This window comes from Mugil cephalus, chromosome 20, assembly GCF_022458985.1.
Source record: "Mugil cephalus isolate CIBA_MC_2020 chromosome 20, CIBA_Mcephalus_1.1, whole genome shotgun sequence".
NCBI lineage: Eukaryota > Metazoa > Chordata > Actinopteri > Mugiliformes > Mugilidae > Mugil > Mugil cephalus.
The window spans coordinates 19,504,856-19,525,985 of NC_061789.1; the positions used below are offsets into that span (position 1 = coordinate 19,504,856).

At 40.1% G+C, this 21,130-nt stretch overlaps 5 protein-coding genes across 6 annotated transcripts; 4 read left to right on the forward strand and 1 right to left on the reverse strand.

Annotated features, from left to right (window-relative positions):
* Positions 1 to 497: 497 nt before the first annotated feature.
* rusf1 (RUS family member 1) lies at positions 498 to 3,620 on the forward strand. Its single transcript, XM_047571988.1, has 14 exons — positions 498 to 831; positions 907 to 984; positions 1,072 to 1,186; positions 1,270 to 1,315; positions 1,431 to 1,463; positions 1,537 to 1,642; positions 1,955 to 2,056; positions 2,316 to 2,386; positions 2,506 to 2,690; positions 2,813 to 2,870; positions 2,948 to 3,012; positions 3,098 to 3,220; positions 3,317 to 3,382; positions 3,472 to 3,620. The coding sequence occupies exons 1-14, from the start codon at positions 682 to 684 to the stop codon at positions 3,555 to 3,557; spliced, it is 1,284 nt and encodes a 427-aa protein (XP_047427944.1). The 5' UTR covers positions 498 to 681; the 3' UTR covers positions 3,558 to 3,620.
* Positions 3,621 to 4,035: 415 nt separating this feature from the next.
* Positions 4,036 to 10,074, forward strand: zgc:153292 (uncharacterized protein LOC100003014 homolog). Of its 2 annotated transcripts, XM_047570885.1 has the most exons (12): positions 4,036 to 4,191; positions 4,668 to 4,866; positions 5,030 to 5,062; positions 5,476 to 5,594; positions 8,115 to 8,217; positions 8,348 to 8,380; positions 8,469 to 8,501; positions 8,609 to 8,842; positions 8,989 to 9,092; positions 9,398 to 9,563; positions 9,652 to 9,707; positions 9,833 to 10,074. In XM_047570885.1, exons 1-11 carry the CDS (start codon positions 4,127 to 4,129, stop codon positions 9,694 to 9,696), a joined length of 1,134 nt encoding a protein of 377 aa, XP_047426841.1. In that variant the 5' UTR covers positions 4,036 to 4,126; the 3' UTR covers positions 9,697 to 9,707; positions 9,833 to 10,074. The 2 variants fall into 2 exon arrangements, with proteins under 2 accessions (XP_047426841.1, XP_047426842.1); XM_047570886.1 differs by lacking the exons at positions 9,652 to 9,707; positions 9,833 to 10,074 and having other exon boundaries at positions 8,989 to 9,096; positions 9,398 to 9,557.
* A 1,439-nt stretch (positions 10,075 to 11,513) lies between these two features.
* elob (elongin B) lies at positions 11,514 to 15,437 on the forward strand. Its single transcript, XM_047572465.1, has 4 exons — positions 11,514 to 11,669; positions 12,969 to 13,103; positions 13,725 to 13,833; positions 13,991 to 15,437. Exons 1-4 carry the CDS (start codon positions 11,529 to 11,531, stop codon positions 14,101 to 14,103), a joined length of 498 nt encoding a protein of 165 aa, XP_047428421.1. The 5' UTR covers positions 11,514 to 11,528; the 3' UTR covers positions 14,104 to 15,437.
* Positions 15,438 to 16,129: 692 nt separating this feature from the next.
* LOC124997751 lies at positions 16,130 to 18,742 on the forward strand. The gene is made up of 3 exons (XM_047571721.1): positions 16,130 to 16,634; positions 17,510 to 17,741; positions 17,837 to 18,742. The coding sequence occupies exons 1-3, from the start codon at positions 16,329 to 16,331 to the stop codon at positions 18,559 to 18,561; spliced, it is 1,263 nt and encodes a 420-aa protein (XP_047427677.1). The 5' UTR covers positions 16,130 to 16,328; the 3' UTR covers positions 18,562 to 18,742.
* Positions 18,743 to 19,069: 327 nt separating this feature from the next.
* Positions 19,070 to 21,062, reverse strand: si:dkey-66i24.7. The gene is made up of 2 exons (XM_047571722.1): positions 20,696 to 21,062; positions 19,070 to 20,412 (listed from the first exon to the last, which is right to left on the reverse strand). The coding sequence occupies exons 1-2, from the start codon at positions 20,787 to 20,789 to the stop codon at positions 19,808 to 19,810; spliced, it is 699 nt and encodes a 232-aa protein (XP_047427678.1). The 5' UTR covers positions 20,790 to 21,062; the 3' UTR covers positions 19,070 to 19,807.
* Positions 21,063 to 21,130: the final 68 nt, after the last annotated feature.

Consider the following 21,130-nt stretch of genomic DNA (forward strand, 5'->3'; position numbering starts at 1 on the left):
TGGAGAAGTAAATAACATTTACCATCTTGTGACAATTCAATGTTTGGCTGGGAAACTTTTGGATCTGGTAGTCATGAGGATGTGAACGTAGACCAGATCAGGCACACCCATCCCATAACAGTGACACTCCTTGATTTCAGCAGCCACCCCCAGCAGGATGGAGTGTGACACATCTGTGGGATCCACAGGAAATAGAACAATAGAATATATATATAGGTCAACTCACTGGTAGCAAGGGGTTATTTATGTAGTCAACAAATAAACAAAGTACTTGACACAAAAACTTGGTCAACAAGTTTATGTAAATAATTTCCTTGAGGGTGAAATGTGTAGTAATTGGTAATTGGTAATATTTGAGGATAATAGGAGGGATACATATATAGAATTTCGTTCCATTCATGCATTCAGACAAGGATCGAGCACGGGATCAATACCGCTGTAATAGCCCCGCCTCAAACTTTCCATCCACCAATAGGAAATTGAGAGGCACTGAGGGCGGAAAGAATCCGGAAGCGTCTTAGAGAAAAACAAAACACGAGAAGAGGACACGTCGGTCGTTAACCAAAACACTCTGTTGTTTCATTTGAGCTTTAGTTAAATATATCCCAGTGAATTGTACACTGCATAATTGTGTTTGCTTTTATCGTCTTCATCCCTGTGTTTGTTCATCCTAACAGTCGAATGGAGAAAGATCCGTGTGTAGTTTTAGCTACAGAGAGGTATGGCAGTGCAGAATCCTGGAAGTATTTAGCAAAGGATGGAGTGATGGAGAGGAGGAGAGATGGGGCTGAAGGCAAATCGAGAGGAAACTCTGTTGTTGGAGTTTTTAAAGTAAGGATTAATTAGTCTTGTGTGTTCCTACACTGGATGTCCATACACTCATACACCGCCTACATTTGATTTCAGAGTGTCTTCCTGCCTCAGGGCTATCCAGAGAGTGTCAGTGACGATTATCTGCAGTACCAGTTTTGGGATACAGTACAGGTACAGTAGAGGATGCATTGGACCCTATGAGAGACTTTTGCCATCTCCATCAATAAAAAAAAAAAAAAACTCTCATGTCTCTGTCAGGCTTTCTCCAGCTCCCTCTCAGGGACTCTGGCCACTCAAGCTTCACTCAAAGGTGTTGGTGTAGGAAACCAAGAGGCGACAGTAGCTGCAGCTACAGTTACCTGGTTATTAAGAGGTAAAACCTTCCGAGGTTCTGTTGATTATACTTGCTTCATTTTCTTCCAGGTGTTTCAGTAACTTAATATATTCCTCCTGCAGATGGAACCGGCATGTTGGGAAGAATCCTCTTTGCCTGGCGGAAGGGGTAGGCTCAGATTCCTGCTCTTTAGGCATTCCAACACAATTTCACATTGAGTTTTATAATTGGTGGAATGAATAAATGCTTCTGTGTCAGATCACTTTCTCTGCCTTTGTTCCAGGAATAAGCTGGACTCTGAGGCCAAAAAATGGAGGTATGCACTGAATTTTGAGGTCCAGTTATTACAGTGGAACCTTCTGACGTCTTTTCCTTTAATTCCCGATCAGACTTTTTGCTGACGGTCTCAACGACATTGCCATGTTCATGGAAATATTGGCTCCTTACTTTCCTGCTTTCTTCACCTTGATTGTGTGCACTGCAGGAGTATTCAAGGTAAAAAACAACAACTAATTAAATGGGATTGAGTTTAAAATTGCAGGTTTGCCTTTTATTATTCATTCAATTAAAAGAGAATCTGTTGCATTATTATACTACTCTGTGTAACTGATTCCCGAGGACTTTTATGGTGGGTTTAGACTCAAGTTATTCTCAGTAAACACAATTATCTCTATTAAGTCTGATGATAACTTTACAGTTTGCGAAATCTGGAAACTGTAAAACTCTTGACATGAAGTTGCTTTTAGTAATGTAAGCACACACTAAAAAGTTACCGCTGACATTCTGCTGAATGTTTGTCCTCTTCAGTCTATTGTTGGAGTAGCAGGAGGTGCCACCAGAGCTGCTCTGACTGTTCATCAGGCTCGCAGAGACAACATGGCCGATATCTCTGCCAAAGATGGCAGTCAGGTAACTGTTTATCAGACTGTTCATCGTGTCAGTTAAGAAAGCACATACACTAGGTAGAGTATTTTATACATAAGAAGTATAAAGGCTTTCACAGCTGACATTTTGACCTAACATCCGTGAAACACAGATTTTTACTTATGATCCTGGCACGTGTCTGTTGCAGAGTGAAGCAGCATTTATTTTACACTTCACTATGACATTTGAACAGTTACAAATAAAGTTACAAAATCACAATAACACGTTTCTTGATTTCCTACAGGAGACTTTAGTGAACCTGGCTGGACTGTTGGTCAGTTTGATACTCATTCCACTTGTCACTGACAATCCGGTGTAAGTACCAACATATATGGATAATACTGAGAGTACTAATTGTACTGTTAATGCGTTCAGTGTGTGTTATATCTTTAATGTCATTCACCTCCCGCTCCTTACTTCTTTTTGCTCCTCAGATTGACTCTCAGCCTCTTCTTCCTCTTCACCCTCCTCCATCTTTTTGCCAACTATAAGGCTGTGCGTTCAGTTGTCATGGAAACCTTAAACGAGGCACGGCTTTCCATCATGTTACAGCAGTACCTGAGCGGCAAACAAATCCTGAGTCCACTACAGGCCAATCAGAGAGAACCTGTCTTCTTCGGTACAAAAACATACGATTCATGTTTGTTAGTTTTTTCCTTTTCAAGACCGCTCTTTTACTGACCACCGAAGAACCAATTGTGTTCAGTCTGCACATATTCTTATATTATCTGTGTTTGTCAGAGTTTGGGAAAACTGTCCCAGTCAGACTCGGAGTTAGGCTGCAAGAGGTTGTACAGAGGTAATTTCATTTTTACATTTCAAGTGGCTAACTTTTAAAGGTCAACACAATTTGATTAATCTCATTTTATTTTGCAGCCCAGATGAGCTTAATTTGGCTTTGAAGGAAAACAACATGCCTTACCTCTTGGGAGTCAGAAATGGTATTTCAACTTCCTTCACAGAGCAACTGTTTATGTAAGAGCCAGGAGTTAAGGAGTTTTCCTCACTCTGCTGTCTTTGTTGTAGGCTGCGTATGCGTTTGTTTGGGACCGGAAGCATCAGTACACGATGAGATCAGAGCAATGTGCCAGGCTGTGTGGCTCAGCGGCATGTTGAGTCGTCCAGCATCCAAAGAGCCTAAACAGAAAAGTGAGCATTTACCTCCCGTCATTTGTATTACAAATTGGTTTAAATATTACACTACTATTACACTACACTACATACTTCACTACTTTTTTTTTAAAGGTCCATGGGAAATGGTGCATGAGAGTCACAAGCTGATGGATGGCATTTTCAATCCATTCCTCAAAGGTGAGCATATGCAAAGTGGTTTTAACCTACAAATCATTTAAGTTTTCGCATTTCTAACAGAAACACGGTTCAACCAATATAATCTCCAGGTATTGAAGCTGCAGGATGGGATGTAAAGCGAACTCTGCTGAACTGGGATGAGTGGAGAGTTGAGTGGAAGACTAAGAGCCACTGAGCATCCATTTCTCACCGTTTATATATCGTTGTATGTTTATTAAAACAATTATATTTTCAAGAACCCTGTTGTTGATTGATTCTTTCAGTTTTAATTTGAATAAGTATGATTCAAGTAGAGAAAAATAATGTATACTGCTTAAAAGGCCACGGCCGACAACCAGTGTACTTCAAAGAAAATATGATTCGCCTTCTATTCAAGGGGGCAGTACTGAGCTTTTTTAACCAACACCACGAAGAAGAAGAGGTACCATCAACATCCGTTGATATGGCTATAATGGCAAGTTAATAAAACCCTATATGTTGATCATGTGCTTCTATCGAAATAAATATAATAAGTTTCACTTGGCGTTGAATATAGGTAATTTAGTAGATGGCAGCAGAAACACAAAAAATAAATCTTTCGTATTTTCCACGTTTGTCGCTAAAAGTCATGACGAGGGGTTATAGTATTTTGAAAATACTAACCGGATGTAGAAGCATTGCTAACTTTACGCACGATTTAACAACTTTAGCCTTAGCAACAAAAGTCTCGTTATTTGGCCGCAAATTGGCAGATATTGTGTAAAAATGGGACGCTATAAATGTGCATTCAACTGCGAGAACTCCAATGATGCAGATGTTAAGTTTTTCAAGTAAGTGTTCAATATTTCTTGCAGTTAACCAACACGACATTTATGACCAACATATTTGTGAAAAAAACAGGTAAGGTAGCTAACGAAAGTATAGCTTGTCTCATGATTTAATTTTAAATTTATTTGGATTCACTGATTTTAAAAAACGGCATATGGTGACAGCGCTTTCTGCAGGAGTCTAGCTGACGTCTCTAACACGGTGTCTTTCTGCATACATGGAGTGCTGCTGTTACTTGGAGGCAGGGACATACTGCTGGACCCACCAATGAAAATGAACACCAGCTTTTTCCATAATGAAACACCAACTAACAACAACGTAGGATAGTTAGGATAAAATATGAGGGCGCAAGTATGCAATAATACATGGATTAATAATAAACCCAATGTCACGCGTTTTGATCAGTGAGAATAACATAGCGTTCAATGTTGTGGTTGACATTTGCTCACTTTTTTTAATGAGCTATGTGTTACTGCAGGTTCCCCCTCTACAATCCCCGAAAACTTAAGAAATGGCTTATCAACATGAAGTGGAAGGACTGGACTCCGACTCGCTTCTCTGTGCTGTGCATCAATCATTTTGAGGAACAGTACATTGACAGAACTGGCAAATGTGTGAAACTTAAAGAAGATGCGGTTCCCACCATATTTCCAATCACTGATAACGCCCAGAAAAAGGTTTGTTTATCGGAGATACTATGTGTCAGTAGATCATTTCAAAATACAACATAAAAAAGACAACTCAAAATCTCTCACAGGCCAGTAGCTTCTTTAAAGTATCTTCTTAGTCATTTATTGTGTTTTATCTTATGCAGCTACTATCAATGTCTTTCTGATACAGGCTCCCGTCAACCCGAGACGTAAGAGACACAAGGTGAGACTCAAGTCGACATTCAACTGTTGAAATGAGTCAGTAGTTATTTGTGGTCAAGTGGAGTGTTTTTTTTGTTGTTGTTGTTGTTGTTTTTTAGAGATGTTACTGTCAACCTGCTCTCCCTTCATGGTAGTATACTAATGATGCACAACCACAGCACAACATATGAACATGTTGTTTCCCCAAAAGCTAAAAGAAAGGCAGCTGGTGGATTTTCTTGAAGACGTGTCACCACTCATCCAGTTGACTTGGAGTCTGGTGAGGAGTGTACATGGATGAGTGGTGGCATGTCAGAATCCAGCAAATCCAGTTGTTCTGGTTTTGCATGGTTTTTGTTATTTATTTTTTTTTTGACACACCATGTTAAAGAATGTTCACAGAATGTGTGTTGTTTCTTTGTATCGTGAACCCAGGCACTTGCTGATAAAGCATCAGAGAAAGATTCACCTCAGTCTACAGCAGCCACTCCCACTACAGCAAAGCACAGCACCCAGAACAAAGAAACTAGCCAGACAGAGCAGGAGCCGCCTGGGTATGTAATTACAGATACAGGTCGGGAGGCTTTGGACTCTCTTCTCTAGACAACTCCCATCAATAATAACACACATAATAAGTCAATAATAATCCACTAATGTCACAGCAAAAAAAGGAAATGTAGGGATTCTTCATGACATCAGACAGAGATCATGGGGTTTTATTGCGTTGGTTGAAATGAACAAAGAGAAATATTGTAGTTGGGGTAAATTAGTGGTAACATTCACCTGCAGTAAATCATAGTCCAGACATTTGATTCATTAGAATGCGCAATACTTATATATCAGTGGGGAGGAATGTCCACCGCATGGTGGATGTGATTATGTGTGGTAGCCATTTTGCGTTACTGAGCTGTTGGTTTTAAATTAAGTTTTTATGTGAAGGGACAATATATGTCCAAAAGGTGTTGAATAAGGCAACTGGACTCGTAGAATTTTCTTGAAGACGTTTCGCCTCATCTGAGTAGCTTCTTCAGTTCTGAGAGACTAGTGGGAAGCTGAGGTTTAAATAGGAAAATCTCTAGGATTAAATCTCAGACCACCTCCTCTGTTTAGAGAAGGTTTTTCCACTTTGACATAGAGGCTTCCTTTACTCCCCTCTCAAACCATCTGACTTCTCTGGCCAGGACGTTTGTATCTTCAAAAGAGTGTCCTTTGTCCTTCAGGTGGAGGTGGACTGCTGAGTAATGCCCTGATGAGCTGGCTCTCCTGTGTTGAGCCATGCGTTTGTGGATGGGTTGTTTGGTTTCACCAATCAGAATCAGAATTACTTTATTGATCCCAGGGGGGAATTACTTTTCGTTACAGCCGCTCCGTTTGATGTGTTTCCCCTCCTTTTCCTTTCCAATCTGTCTTGTAGGTACAGTCTTCGCTCTGTGCTGGAGGGTTCTGATGATTCCTAGTTTCAAATGATAAATGCTGGTCAGTGTGGGTAGGTCTGCCATATATTATCAATGTTGAGGCAATATATGATTTTCAAACCAAAAAAAGAGACCCTGGAAGATAGTAGAAGACTTCTGTTAATGGTCAACAAACAAGGTCTGGTTAACAAGCAGGCAATTGTACTGGGCCCTGAAATGTTCACTCTGTGGCACAAGCCTTTTTTATTGCGTTTCTTTTTGGGATTTTTGCCCTACAAAAGATCTTTCTTTTTTTGTGGTGATCTGAAACTTCTGCATAGTCATGGTCCACTTCTGCCTCCTCACTGGATGTATGGGTTTCAACACCCACTACTTCCTGACCTCTCTAGAAGATATGTGCAGAAGGATACTCAGGTTAGCATGGCCAAATCACACTACATGTTTCATTATAAGGTCTATAAGTAAATTGGCAAAACCTCAAATGTTGGCACTCAAAAAAAATATGCTAGTTTTAACTTAAATATACAAGTTTACTCTGGGCTTGGTCCGTTTGGCACTAGCATGGCACCCTGCATGCTGATCTTCTATCTTTTTTTGTGTTGATGTGAAACTGCTGCGTAGTCATGGTCCACTTCTGTCCCCTCACTGGGTGTGTACTTGGTTTCATAACACCCACTCCTTCCTGACCTCTTTCTCTAAAAGTTATGGGTGCTCAGGTTGGGATGGCCAAATTATGCTACATGTTTCATTATAAGGTCACAACCAGCAGTCTCTAGGTGACACAGTTCATTCTGGTTAACCCTTTTAGTAAAATCTTGTTTATACTGACAATATGGGTTTTGCAAAAAATGTTAAAGCTTTGTTTGTAGATAGTGACACCTTGGTTGCAACACTAAACAGCCGGTCGGAAAGTTTATTTAATGACCACATTAAATACTGTGCCTGCCTGTCATTTCAGGTTCAGTGCATGACTGTTTGTGACACATTAACTTTCAGCATATGGGTATGTGCCTGTAAATGTTTCTGCATTCAGTTTCATTCCTTCGATTAAAACAAACAAAAAAAAAAACTATATTACAACATCTCTCCCAAGTATGCGCTTGCATGTTTTTCACCATGAAGAAGTTTTGTAAGCAAAGGATTAAGAAGAGAGAGGCGCAGGACAACTCCTGACTAGAGAGGTCCTTTAGAGGTACTACTAGCAAATCCTGAACACTCATAAATGAAATGCAAAGTAAACTGGCAAAACCTCAAATTATTATCTGTCACAGAAAGGTAAGTTTTTGTAAAGTTGGATAAAGTAAGGTATGAAAGAAGTCCTGAAGCGTTCACCGCAGGAGCCGAGCTGGGTCAGTCTGTTGGAGAATGAGCTTCGCTGCCTTTCTATAGTCTGGTGGAGTGGATGTGAGGGGCAGCTCTCTCCAACAGAACAGGTCAATTGTTTATTTCAATAATTGTTGAAGTCTCTAAAATGCAATGAAACTGTGAATTCTGGTTGCTAGAATCCTCTCAAGTTCCATGTGACATTGTCACATTGTGTGTTATGTCTGAACGGTTCAATCGTTAAGTTCTATTTATTATTCTTATAAATGCAATGTAATCATTGCATTTGGACTGTCACATATTTAATGTGTTCACCTTTTCTGTCTTTACGATCAGAGATCCAAAAAAGTCTGACAAATGGAGGATTATAGTTGATGAAGGCCTGATGAAGATCGAGTCATTTCCACATTTCTTTCATGGAGATTACTGTGTGCCACAGGTAGGTTTTATAGTAGGTTATAATTAGTCTGTGCATATCATTGAAGTAAATTTTCATTTTTAGGCATAACTTTACAACTTATTATTTTGTATTTACATCCGTATTGTCTGTTTTCCACATGCATCAACAGAATATTCAGTGGGCGCCAGATGAAAATTTCACTGTAAGTAGTTAGTAGTATCACACAATGTCTAGTCTTTTATTTTCTGCTTTTTGATTTTTAATTACTTGCATTTCTGTAATTTTCACAGACGGAGCATAAAGAGCCCGAAAACACAATAGAGGTGGGTATATGACAATAGGCGTTGTGACAGAATAACAAAATGAAAAATAAATAGCTTATTGATGTGATCACATTGTGTGTGTACATCATGTAATGTCCTGGCTGCAGGTTAAAGAGCCGTGGCAGTGGCTCGGCCTGGATGTCAGAGGACCACTGCCCCAAACACTGAACGGACACAGATACATCTTGACAGTTACAGACTACTACTCCAAATGGGTGGAAGCTGTGCCGATGCAGTCGTGCCTCCCTTCGCATGTGGCAAAAAACATAGTGGACATAATCGCCCACTTTGGATACCCTTTCAGAATCCTCTCCAGACTGCCGCATGACATCGTCCACAAAGTGAGTGAACTAGTGATTGAACTGCTCTTGCTGTTAAACAGAACTTCAGTTCATATCAACATCATAGTTGTGGTCACAGTTGAAAGACAGACAGTGCATATTTGTTTTTGTAAAAAAAAAAAAAAAAAATACTGTCCTCATGCTAGATCAACCGAGAACTCCAAGATCAGCTTAAGGTTACAGTCGCACTTGTGGTCCATCATCAGCAGACGGGCACGGCAGATTTGACCACAGCACAGCTGATTGACAGGTCTGTAAGTACAACGATGTGACTGATGTATATGCTTTTTGTTTACACTCTGATCGTAGACTGTACACCGTCATATGACTATGACACTCGACACCTCATACATGTGGCTCTGCTGAACTCGTGTTTTTCTTGTTGATATCTGTCTGTCACATTAACACAACTGTTTCCATGAAAACGACGTGTATTATGTAAAATTAATATTATGAGTTCATTCCCTTAATGGATGATGCTCGCAGCCTTCAGAACCAGGTAACAACATACCAGACCTATGTCACAATTACTTTTATTTGTGTTGTTTCCAACAGGATGGTAGGTGATCTAATAGAGGAACATTCAGCTGACTGGGATGTTTACCTGCCTGCAAAGGTTTTCAGCCTGTGTTTCAAAGAGCATTCAAAGAGCAAGAAGAGGCCTTTCTCCGTGCTGTGTTGTAACGGACTAGAGCCTGCCCAATCTCCTAGAGGACTGGATGTAAGTGGAGGTTTTAGACATTTGAGTTTTAGGAAAACTTTGCTTTATATATATGGCAAAATGACTGTCTTACATCTCTGTTCCACAGTATGATTATTCCAAGATCCGAGAGAGTGCTTTTGTGGTTAGATAAAAGTTCATTTGGTGAGTTGAATACGCCTTGTGTGTGCAATCACATGCCATTCTTAAATATAATATAATAAGTAAATTAAAATCACGTCACTTAAGTGTTATGTACACCCTTTCATACTCAGTATTTTTATTTTCAGGTCACTTGAATTGGACAACAAACTGATGGAGAATACATTTCTACTGTGACATTGGACGCCTTAATGGTTTAATTAGTAGAAGTAGAAGAACTTGGGGACTGGACTGGACAGGAAGTGCAAATAAAAACTGCAAACTGCTACATCGAACTCAAACAAACAAAATTCCCAAGGACTTATTGCAGTAATTCAAAATATTTTTTTATTTGTTGTTTTTATTCAGCCATTAAATCGTCAAAATGCCACTTTCAGTTGTCAAATCATGTTTTGAATGCAGTATCTTATTAACTGTGCTTATTAAGGCACTACAATGAAATATTTCAAGTGTTGCACAGAAGCATAGCTGAATATCTGGAGCACTTGAAGAATTTGAGCATTGTGAGTGTTACCAAGAAAAATGGCATTAATAGAGGTAATTTGCAGTCCTAGTCTAAAAGTTGAGAAAGTTCAGTTTGCTAAACTACACGAGATCAACAGTCACAACATCTAAGCTGGCTAATTTAAGACTTAAAGGGCCTGATCGTTTGTTATTACTGTTGTCTATAAAATTTAAATATATAATATAAATATGTCTTTAAACTTTCTTTAAATAATAATTGCTTTATCATGAAGAATAAGATGAACAATATTCTCATGTAATCGTTGTATTTTCCAAACTAAGTAATTTATCATCACATAGTTCATAGCAAATTTACAATACTTTGACTCACCAAGTCAACATTTGTGGTACACATCTAACAGCAGAGTCCCATCTTTTGAGACCGCTTTGTGCTCTTGCATCATGTAGCGCATTTGTTTGCAGATTATAGATTACTAATTTGACAATTGCAAAAGTAGGACACCTACTGAGATCCACAATGCACCTCCGAAACGAACTCCTCTAACACACTTATTTTTCAGTGAGAGAAATGTGGGCACTTGTGCAAATTTGCAAATGTGTTCCTTTTTCTGTACTGGATTTTAAAGACATTGGGTGCTCATAAATGTCAAGAAGACAGCTGTTGTCGTTTCAGCTGTCCCATTTACTCTGCTGACAGCTGTAGGGAAGCTGACGAGGAAATGAAATCTGCCCACACCAAAGAAAAGAAATGCAGCACTTTGTGTCTCAAAGGAAGGGAAGAATAAGTCTGGTTAATAAGGTTTTGATCTTACCAAATGGTAATGATAGACAGATGGCTTGATAGATAGTTTACTTAGCCCGTGGGACATTAAGTGTCCAGTAGCTTCATTATACAGACACAGGAGGAATTACAGTCAGCAAACGGTGAATGTGTGTGTGTGCGCACAAAGGTATATGCAAAATACATTGTGTATATATATGGATGGGTATGACGATATCTGGTAATATAGATATCTAGATATTTTGTATAGTATATACAGTATTTAACCTGTTAAACCAGCAGAGTTTAACAGGCTCATTCTTTGTTGAACTGTGCTGCGTACTGAGCTGAAACCAACCCCTCTGACCCACATAGTGAATGTTGAGAAGACTGCACAATTACCTTTGAGCAAATGCAAGTCAAGTTGTTTTAAACGTATACATGTAGCCAGTAGGTTTACTATGACAATAGTGTCACTTTAAATATTATTAGTTGTCTGTTATGATTTTCACTTGGTACAAAATAGCTTATAGTCTTTTTTAAAAAATACAACAAACAACCTCACAAAGGAAGCGTCTCCAGCAGAGAATGAAAGGTTGATGAAGCTGACGCAGCGCCCTCAACAGGTTGATTGTGGGATTACAGCTGTGGCTGGCTCATACTGCTGTGATCTCATCGTTGTCTCTGTGCAGTGTAGACTCCCCCCCTCCCACCCCGTGGGCAACCAACCGCAAGAAATGGTGAGTGAGGAAAACATATACACATCTCGATGTCACCGTTGAATAGACAGATTCCGTTAGACGACAACCCCTTCTGTAATCGGTAGAATGTCCGCTGTCAGTACCCGAATCAAACCGGTCACACAGAGACCATCTGGAGGCTGATGTCTTTGTTTAGCTAGCCTTTGCTAACGCACACTAGCATCATCTACGTTGGTTAACGTCAACACATTAGTTCACGATTGCTCAACATCGCTTTACAGTTCTCAAGTTGATGCCAAGTTTAGTGGGGAGATGTCCGGACAGATTATATACGTATTAACGTACCTTTAGAGGAGTGACAGTTCTAACAACCAACTTTGCTTTTGCTGGCTAGCTAGGATGCTAACTAGCTAAAGTTGTTAGTAGCTGCTGTGTTACGGCCAGCGTTCTTTTCTCCCAACAACTTTGTTGAAATGCTTTTCGTTTAAATGTGGTCATTTAAAAGTTTGCCAGGTTACAGCACGGCGTGTTTTGGGACGTGGCAGTCAACTGTTCGCTGTCCGGTTGATTGAGGAAGCTGCTATAGCTAAGGTTAACAGTTGTTTCAAAGGCTATCTTGGGCTAACACCTCCACAGTTCCACTATCTCTTCGTGACGTTAGCTGACAGCCGGACTCCGTGTCCTAAAACGCCTAGTTGGGTGTAGAGGTTTGATGCTTAATCTTGAACTCTCCAGTCAGCTCATTAAAATGCAACATGTCACTGACAGCTTCACTCCTGCTGATCCAACACACAGCAGCCTTTCATACTCTGTGTGTTGTACAAACACGTTCACAATCACAAGTCTAATTTACATTTAGCCACTAATAGTTACATTATATATATATATATATATATATATATATATATATTAAAACTGGGTCTTTGTGTTATAAAATAACACAATTTATGGGCTGAGTTGACTTATAGCTGCCATGTTATATGTTATTATCATGTATTGATTAGCACTCTCTGAAGGTTTTATGGAGACCAGAAGTGATTTTTAGATTATAAATCATATGTCTTTACACTAGCATGATCTTATTTTCTCAGCAGGGAAAACGGTTCTAAACAAAGGGAGGCCATCCTACACACTTCATATCTTTTAGTTTTGGAAGAATCTGGCCAAAATGTCAATAATCTGCTTCAGTGTGTAATCTGCTTTAATCTGCCTCCAAACGTTTACAGCATATTTGAGTTTGAAAGGTTATCCAGTTAATATTTTATGGATGCAAATGTCTACTGTGTGTGAGTCAGCAGTACCTCATTTCCACTCCTTTCTCCCTCGCGTAATCTTCAGGATGTGTTTCTAATGATCCGGCGTCACAAGGCAACCATCTTCACAGATGCCAAAGAGTCTACCACAGTTTATGAACTGAAGCGCATTGTGGAAGGCATTTTAAAGAGGCCCCCTGAAGATCAAAGACTTTATAAGGTGAGATAAATTACCATCAGAATTAGCATCAGATGTAAGAGTTGTTTGGAATGTGCAAGTGAACCAGCAGCACCACCAGTTCATACCCACCTGTTGATATAAATGTTTAGAGCATTATCACAATTAAACACTGTCTGAGAGTGGGATATATTAAAATATATACAGTGAGACAATATTACTGCGTTTTTATTATTGCGTAAAAAGTCTGAAACTATTGATAATCAACTAATAGTTTAAGTCATTTTAAGACAAATTGACAAATCCCAAAATTTCAATTTGGGGAGATTTGTTGAATGTCTTGTTTTACTGTAAATTGAATATTTCAGATTTGGGGGTAATTGAAGACTTTACTTCAAATATACTTTAGTTTAAAATTTACTTGACACAGAATACACTATCAAACATGTTACCTCAAGAATTCTCAAACTGAGTCTTCACCTGTTTCTCTTTGTTAAACAACTTGTTGTACTGACAGCTTGATCCCCTAAATCTCTTCAGATACCTTCGACATAATCTCTGATCGTTCTGGTAGTGTGCACTGTGGAAAAAATGAAAAAGGATTGCACCTGAAAAGCTGGCTGGCTCTACACTACTTTGTTCTTTTCAACATTTTTTCTTCAGGATGATGTGCTGCTTAATGACAGTCAGACTCTTGGAAATTGTGGCTTCACAAATCAAACAGCCCGACCCCAGGCCCCAGCCACAGTGGGATTAGCTTTTCGTCTGAGTGGTGAGCAGTTCATCCTTTGGCAAGCCTCATATTAGAACAGTTTCGCTCTTAGTCTGAGAAGCTTGAGCTGAGCTCAGCATCGAGCTGGAGTCAGGATTTCTGCTTTTGTCTCACAAGTCTCTCGTTTGTGTCTCTTTGTCTTGTGTTGCTCTCCCAGATGATTCATTTGAGCAGTTGAGGATTGAGCCCTTCTCCACTCCCCCAGAGCTCCCTGACGTCATGAAGCCACAGGATTCAGGCAGCACAGCCAACGAGCAGGCTGTACAGTGAGGGAGGAGGGCATGGAAACGACAGGGCCACACAGGGGATTGGTGGGAGGACACACGGGGGGAGGGATGGGTTGAAATTTGGGAAATGATGCCTCAGTGGGTAAAGTTTTACCTTGCCGACGACTGATCTTCAGCTGGGCATAAACTGTTTCAAACACGGATTCCCCTTGTTTAATGTGAGGTTGCTTCAAAGTGGTTCATTTGTTCTGAAAATGACGAACGCATGCTTGATAAATTGATAATTTAACACAAGACCCTTCAGAGATACCTGGCGGACTTGTCACAACACTGTCAGTCAACCATGGGGTTGGTAGAGGCTGAACTTAAAAAAATTGTACCTCGTATTTAATGAATACTAGTGTTTATTTGAGGTAAGGTTGATGCTGCCTTACTTGTGTTCTTTTATTTTGCTAGCTTAAACGTGGGAGATGACGAGGTGTTTTAGGCTTTTATGTTTGTGTGTTTCTTTATTAAACTATTATTAGAATTAACATGTTTTTGGTCTTCGGCCTGGATATGTGTTGAATCTATAGCTAGGAGTTTGTGCATTTATATCTGTATTTCGAGAACTTTTGAACATTATTATTCAAAATTAAAAAATATATCCACTTGCTGGCAGGAGATCCTCGATAAAGAAAACACATTTCTTGGTATTCCACTGATCAGTAGTTACAAATTTCATACTGTAGCTGCTCACAGAAGGTACTGAGCCTGAAAGGACTCGGTCGTGAGTATCTACTACATGTAACGCTGGCATGGACCTGGTGTTGAATATCAAACGACTGACAACAGTAGTCAAAAACTATTTGGTGGTTATTCTTGATTATTTTCATCTGAACAACAACTGTAGGGACTAATTGACTTCCCGATATTTGATTGTAGTCAATGACAATATGGAGATGTTGTTAAACCATTGTGGTTAAAGTACACATTTAACAGTTTTAAGATAACCAGAAGTATTTTTTGATGAGCCAGTGGTGGACTGCACACTTCAGTCCATTATCCCAGTATAAAGTTAGTTTTATCTTGAGCCACAGTTTGTGTTGTAATATGCACCACTGATACCTTAATGCACGCTGATTTTCTAAATTTGAAGAATTTGAAATGTACACTTGGACAACATTGAAACGTCATACAAAGAGAAAGCACTGGGTCTTGTGATCTAGAAACTACTCTGAATCATTATTCACCGCAGGGAAAAAATGTCCTGACAGGAGGTGTTGAATGAAACGGTGTTGCATTAAAAACACATTTGCAAATTTAAGCTGTTAAACAGTGGGACATGATCAATGTTGCACTTGTAACTGATTTAACATTAAAACCATTGTTTTTCCATCTCTGCGCACTCTGGTACTTTGTTTTTTAAGATACACTTAAATAGCCAATGGAGACTGTTGTGGATTCTGTACATGTGGACACTATAGGAAGAATACAGGAAATTACGTTTCTACTTTGAGTATATTGATTCATATTGTAAAGAATAGTGAATTCATCCAATGACTTTTTTGAGTGCAGCCTTTTCCTATAATGCTGAACTGAACCTAGTAGGCTAGTACAGGTATCCCTGCCAGACTGCGGGAATGACCGGATTTGATATTATTTTAACTAAAAAGGTCCCACCTAAACCAGGTTATGTGTTGAGTGGATTTAAGAGGCAACCAGTTTTCATCATGTCATTTTGGGAGAACTATACAATGAGCGAAATACACTTGAATCAATTTGCTGCAAAATTACACCCAAAACAAAGCTTGAAATTGCACTCCAACCTCTAAGCATTTACCTGTAACTGAACAAAAATAATTATGTCTTATTGGTAACTTAAAAAAAAAAAAAAAAAAAAAAAAAATATATATATATTATATGTGTATATATATATATATATATATATATGTGTGTATATGTATATATATATATATATGTATATGTATATGTATATATATATATATGGCTGCCTGCTAGTTTTCTGTCGACCAGCTGCCCATTTAACCAACGAAATAATTGTGATTTACGCTAACAATCTACAAGTGTTGTGTACTCGCGGTTCCTGAACGTCTCACTGCCTCTGCGAACTTTCCGACAGCATGTGAAGGCAGCAAATAGCTAACCGGTTAGATTAGCATTATGCTAGCACCGCGGTTCGCAGCTCTTGCGAGGGCGCCTCTCGTAACCGCAGTCTGTAATGGCATCATGGACTGAAAGCACCAGGCGTGTCCTCTCCCAGTACAAATGGATGTCAGTGAGTGTGTTTTATCGGCGGGGAGAGCCGTGTTGGACGTGGTGGAGCGGGAGTGGCAGCCCCTGTCTGGGAGCGAGCTGGAGCATCGGCTAGACCAGGCGGTGGAGGAGATCCTGGAGTCAGACCTTCTAGCAAAACTGGAAACCCAACCTCCTGCTATTTATGTACAGTTACTGCAGAGTCAAGCAAATACGCCGGTGCATGTTACACACACAGCAACCACAACATCCAGCCCCCCGGGGGAGGAAGAGGAGTCTCAGGAGCGGCTGGATAATGTGGACAGTGAAGCAGTCAAGGTGACTATCTCACACTTCTCTGGCTGGTCCCTTCCCGTTTAAATAAACTTATCAGGTCACTTACACTTAGTAATAACTCGATACCAGCTGTTTGTTGTCTAGTATTGTGCATTTACGTTTTCGGAACTACTTTAACCCTTGGCATTCAACATGGACATTTAAATGTAATGCACAAGGATCGGGCATAACATTAGGACCACCGGCAGGGGAAGTTAATGACAATGACCATTTTGTGACAGTTGTGACTGTTCTGCTAGGAAACCTTTGAACCTGGCACCTAGACCAGACCAGACATACCCACCCCATAGTAATGACACTCCTTGATGGCAGCAGACATCCTCAGCAGGATGCAGCCTGACACAGACACACACACAGAAGTATCTGTGGGATGATCATCATCATCCCACAGAGGCCCCTCTCCTCAACCCATAGGACACAAAGGCCCCACACTAACACCATTCTGTTTCCAGACACCACAGGACACCCTCAGAAGACCCATGTCCATTCTCTGATGACTCACAACTGATTTGGAGGCACAAGGTGGACCTAGACACTATTAGGAAGGTGGTCATAATGTTATGCCTGATGGCTGTATTCTAGGAAATAATCGCTGGAAATAACCACTTTGTAAGACAATAAAGCAGATAACAATTGTGATTATTGGTGACTATTTTTTCCAGTTATTTTATCAGTTGTTTTGACAAAGTGATGTCACAAAGAAACAGCCAAACTAATCAAAATGATGGTTTTCTGGTTTTCCATATAGTAGCAAAATAGATTTTGACAGACTGAGCAGCTAATGACTGAAACATGTTAGCTTTCAAAAACAATTTTACTTATTGACAACTCTGGGACGTCATCTTTTGTGTCACCAGCACATCTCAGAGCTGCTGCAGAGCTCCAAATCCAGGGCCCGAATGGCTGGACGAGCCCGCTTATCTCTGTCCCACACCGTCCTCTTGTCTCTCACCCTGCTGTCCGAGCGAGTCAGCTACCGCTCTGTGTCCCGCCGCTTCCAGCTGGAGAAAGGAAACATCCACAGGATCTTCTTTTCGTTCTGCGACCGCATCAACATGATGGAGGCGAGGCAAATCAGATGGCCAGTTGGTGAGCCAGTACACTGTTGTCTGTGGAAGTTTGGTTGGATTACGTCAGAAGTTATGTTGATGATAATGGTGACGGTATCTCTCTCTATTCTTCAGGCAGAGAGGCTGTAGAAGCACTGTTCCCGTTTTCCAGTCTTCTTGTAAAAGACAAGCAGAAAGAGGCACAAGGAGTCCTTCAGGTCCTAGGAGTGTTGGGACACACCCGGATCCCTATTCGCTTGCCTATAGGGAAAAATGATGTCGAGAGCATGGCCCCTGAGCTGAAGAGAATGAAGACGGAGGCCCATCCTGACTCTTGGCTAAACCTTGAGCTTGTGTGTGACCACAGGGGCAGGTTCATACACTGCAGAATCAGTAAAGGGTCAGATGTGGATAGAGGCAGCGCTCTGAGAGACAGGCTTAAACAGCATCCTGAACTGATGCCCCTTGATTCTTGCCTTGTAGCCAGAGCCGGCTACCCACTCACTGCTCAGGTTTTAACGCCATACACGGGAAGTCAGGGCCCAAGAGAAGAACTCTTCAACAAGACGTTGGAAGGGCATTTTCAGATCCTAGATCAGACTGTTGCCAACCTTAGAGCCAGATTTCAAAGACTCAGGTATCTGGATATTGGAAACTTTGAACGAGCAAAAGCTGTGGTGTTGACTGCCTGTGTGTTACATAATGTGTTTCTGGAAATAGGACAAGTAGTTCAAGGAGAGTTTGTGGACAAGGAAGCAATAACCCAAGAAAAAGAGGGGCCGGTAGATGACGGTGGCGTACGCAGACGTGACATCATTGCAGATTTGCTGTTTGAACAAGTGGATTCTGAAAGAACATGATGTTACAATGCTTGCAGGAGGCCTTATGTAAATAACATGTTTCCCTTTAACTTTAGGAGACGATAGTTTTTACGATTTGTTTACAAGAAACAATCCACAGCTGCAACCAGTTTTCTGCCATATTTGTGTTACAGTTTATAAATGAGAACTAAAAACAATATAATAAAACCAATGATATGAATATTCGTGGTGGTATTTAGTTAACTACAGTTCCACAGTTATAGTTTGACACAATGCAGATTTATATCTGATAAGTCAATAAAAATAAAATGAATAAATACAGACTGATACTTATTTCTATTAATCACACTAATAATGCGTTATACTGTACATTAAGATTACTGTATGATATTCCATGATTGTAATACTTATTGCAGAATTGATTATTGCAGTGCATTTCATGGTAAGGCCATTCTTATTAATTGATAAATGTAGGCTATGCATTGGAGGTGATTTAAATTGAACCTTTTATTATAAAGTGTTAATAACGGACATCCACAACAAAAACTATAATGAAAACTTTTATTAAATACTACTATTATTAATGCTGGTGCGATAGTGGTTGACTGTACTGGTAACACTAATGAACTGATCCTTCGAGGATCATTAAAGTCTGTCTAGGTCTCAGTCTAAGTCTATATTAATATCTCTAATGATCACATTAACAGTAAAGCACTGAGATAATGTAGTGTTGCAGTTTTTACTGTGACCAAAGGAGGACAGTACAGATGAGAAGAAAACAGCAGCGTTATAAACCAATAGTATCTTCAAGGAAAAGCATGCCATCATTTCAATGAATACCATTATTGGTACATCTTAAAATAAATAACTATCATGTGTTATATTTGACAATAACTTAAGTCTATTCTTGTTCTTAATGACTTCATTTGTTCAGCTCACGTATTTGTGTGTTTTTGTCTTGCTGTATAACTTTAGCTAATGGCAATGTTATTTTGTTAAACAGATAAATGATAGATATAACATTTTGGATGGAGCTTTGTTATCTCCCTGCGGTAGAGGTATCACAGGTGAGCATGTGTCCCGTGTTCTTTGTCACCTTTTCTATACTGTTTTCATTTATTTAGATTCTGCCTTTCTGCTACAGTTACAGAAGCAATGCAGACAGTCAAAACTCCAGTATAAAGTGTGGCAGTTAAACCAACACGGCTGATCTAAAAACACATCTTACAAATATAAGCTGTATTGACAAAAGCTTTTGGAAAGAGCAAATCCAGTCTCCTCTGGCCTAATGTCCTTCCTTTGTGATCTGTGTGTTGTTCTTCTGAGCCAGGCTCGAGATGGCCTGAGCCAGGTTGTTGATGGCTTCTATTTTCCTCTCCTCCAGTGCTTTCTGCTGTGCCCACATGTTCATCTTCCTCTCCTGCAGCTCCATGTACAGTTGCAGGACGTCCTGTGGAGGCCTGGTGGGGCAGGGAGCAGCTGTCACAGGGGGTGTAGGAAGGATTGGGGTAAACCTCTTGCTGGCTAAGGCTTTGCCAACTCTTGTCCCACTTAGATTGGCTCTGCGCTGAGCTTCAAGCTCCTCCCTGCTCTTACCCAGGACACTATGCATGGCCTTGAAGAACTCCCAATGGACACTGGTTTCCCCCAACCTCTTGGCCCTTTCAGCATTCTTCCTGTATGTGGCGAGCATGTTTCTCCACTTGAGATCACACTCGTAGGCCTTTACAGTGACATCAGTGACCTCTGACTCTCTAAGTTTGGCATTTACCTTATCTGCCACCATTTCCCAGAGTTTCTTTTTCTTGCATACTGGCTGGTCAAATGCCTGATCCATTTCAAGCCGGGTATTGACAAGGTGCCACGTAGCCTGCAGCGTCCAAATAAATTCTACAGATGAAAACACATGGAGATCATGTTATTGGTTGATAAATATTTCACCTCACACTGAATATTACCTTTTCCCAAAGTTTGCTTATTTTGTTAGATACAACCTTTAAACTGGCAGATATATTCAAAGCCGTAAGTTACGTTTGATATATATAACTGACATTGTAACAGCCGCAGTATTTCACTATAATCTACTTCAAGTCGATGCTGCGTACTCATCAGGCCCTCCTCGCATCATGCGATGACTGGATGAAACCTGTCTAACTTCGCTGTGAGTACTAACCTGCTTTTGTTTTATCGGTTTCCATACTGGACACTACCGTTTCCTTTCCTTCTACTTCAGTATTTTGTATTACAATTGTCTCGATTACCTCCATGCCGTTAAACCACAACCATTACAGATAAAGTTGTTTATTTTTTTCTCGATGTGTCTATCGCGGAATTTAACAACCTCTCAGAGGCACCGATGCGGTTTCTCGCGTCGAGAAAACGATGACTACAACAACGCTACTCAGCAACTTGGGAAGTGTAGTCCGCTTTTGATTAAACAACTAGGTTTGTAAGTATCCCCAACCACCAGATGGACTACAATCCCTAAAAGCATTGAAGTTTTTAACGCAAGTTACCATTTATCATTGTCACGGGGGATGTAGTTTTTTAAACGGGGCAATACACTCAAAGAACTGAAAGGCAGTGAAAGCTGGACTACAAATCCCAC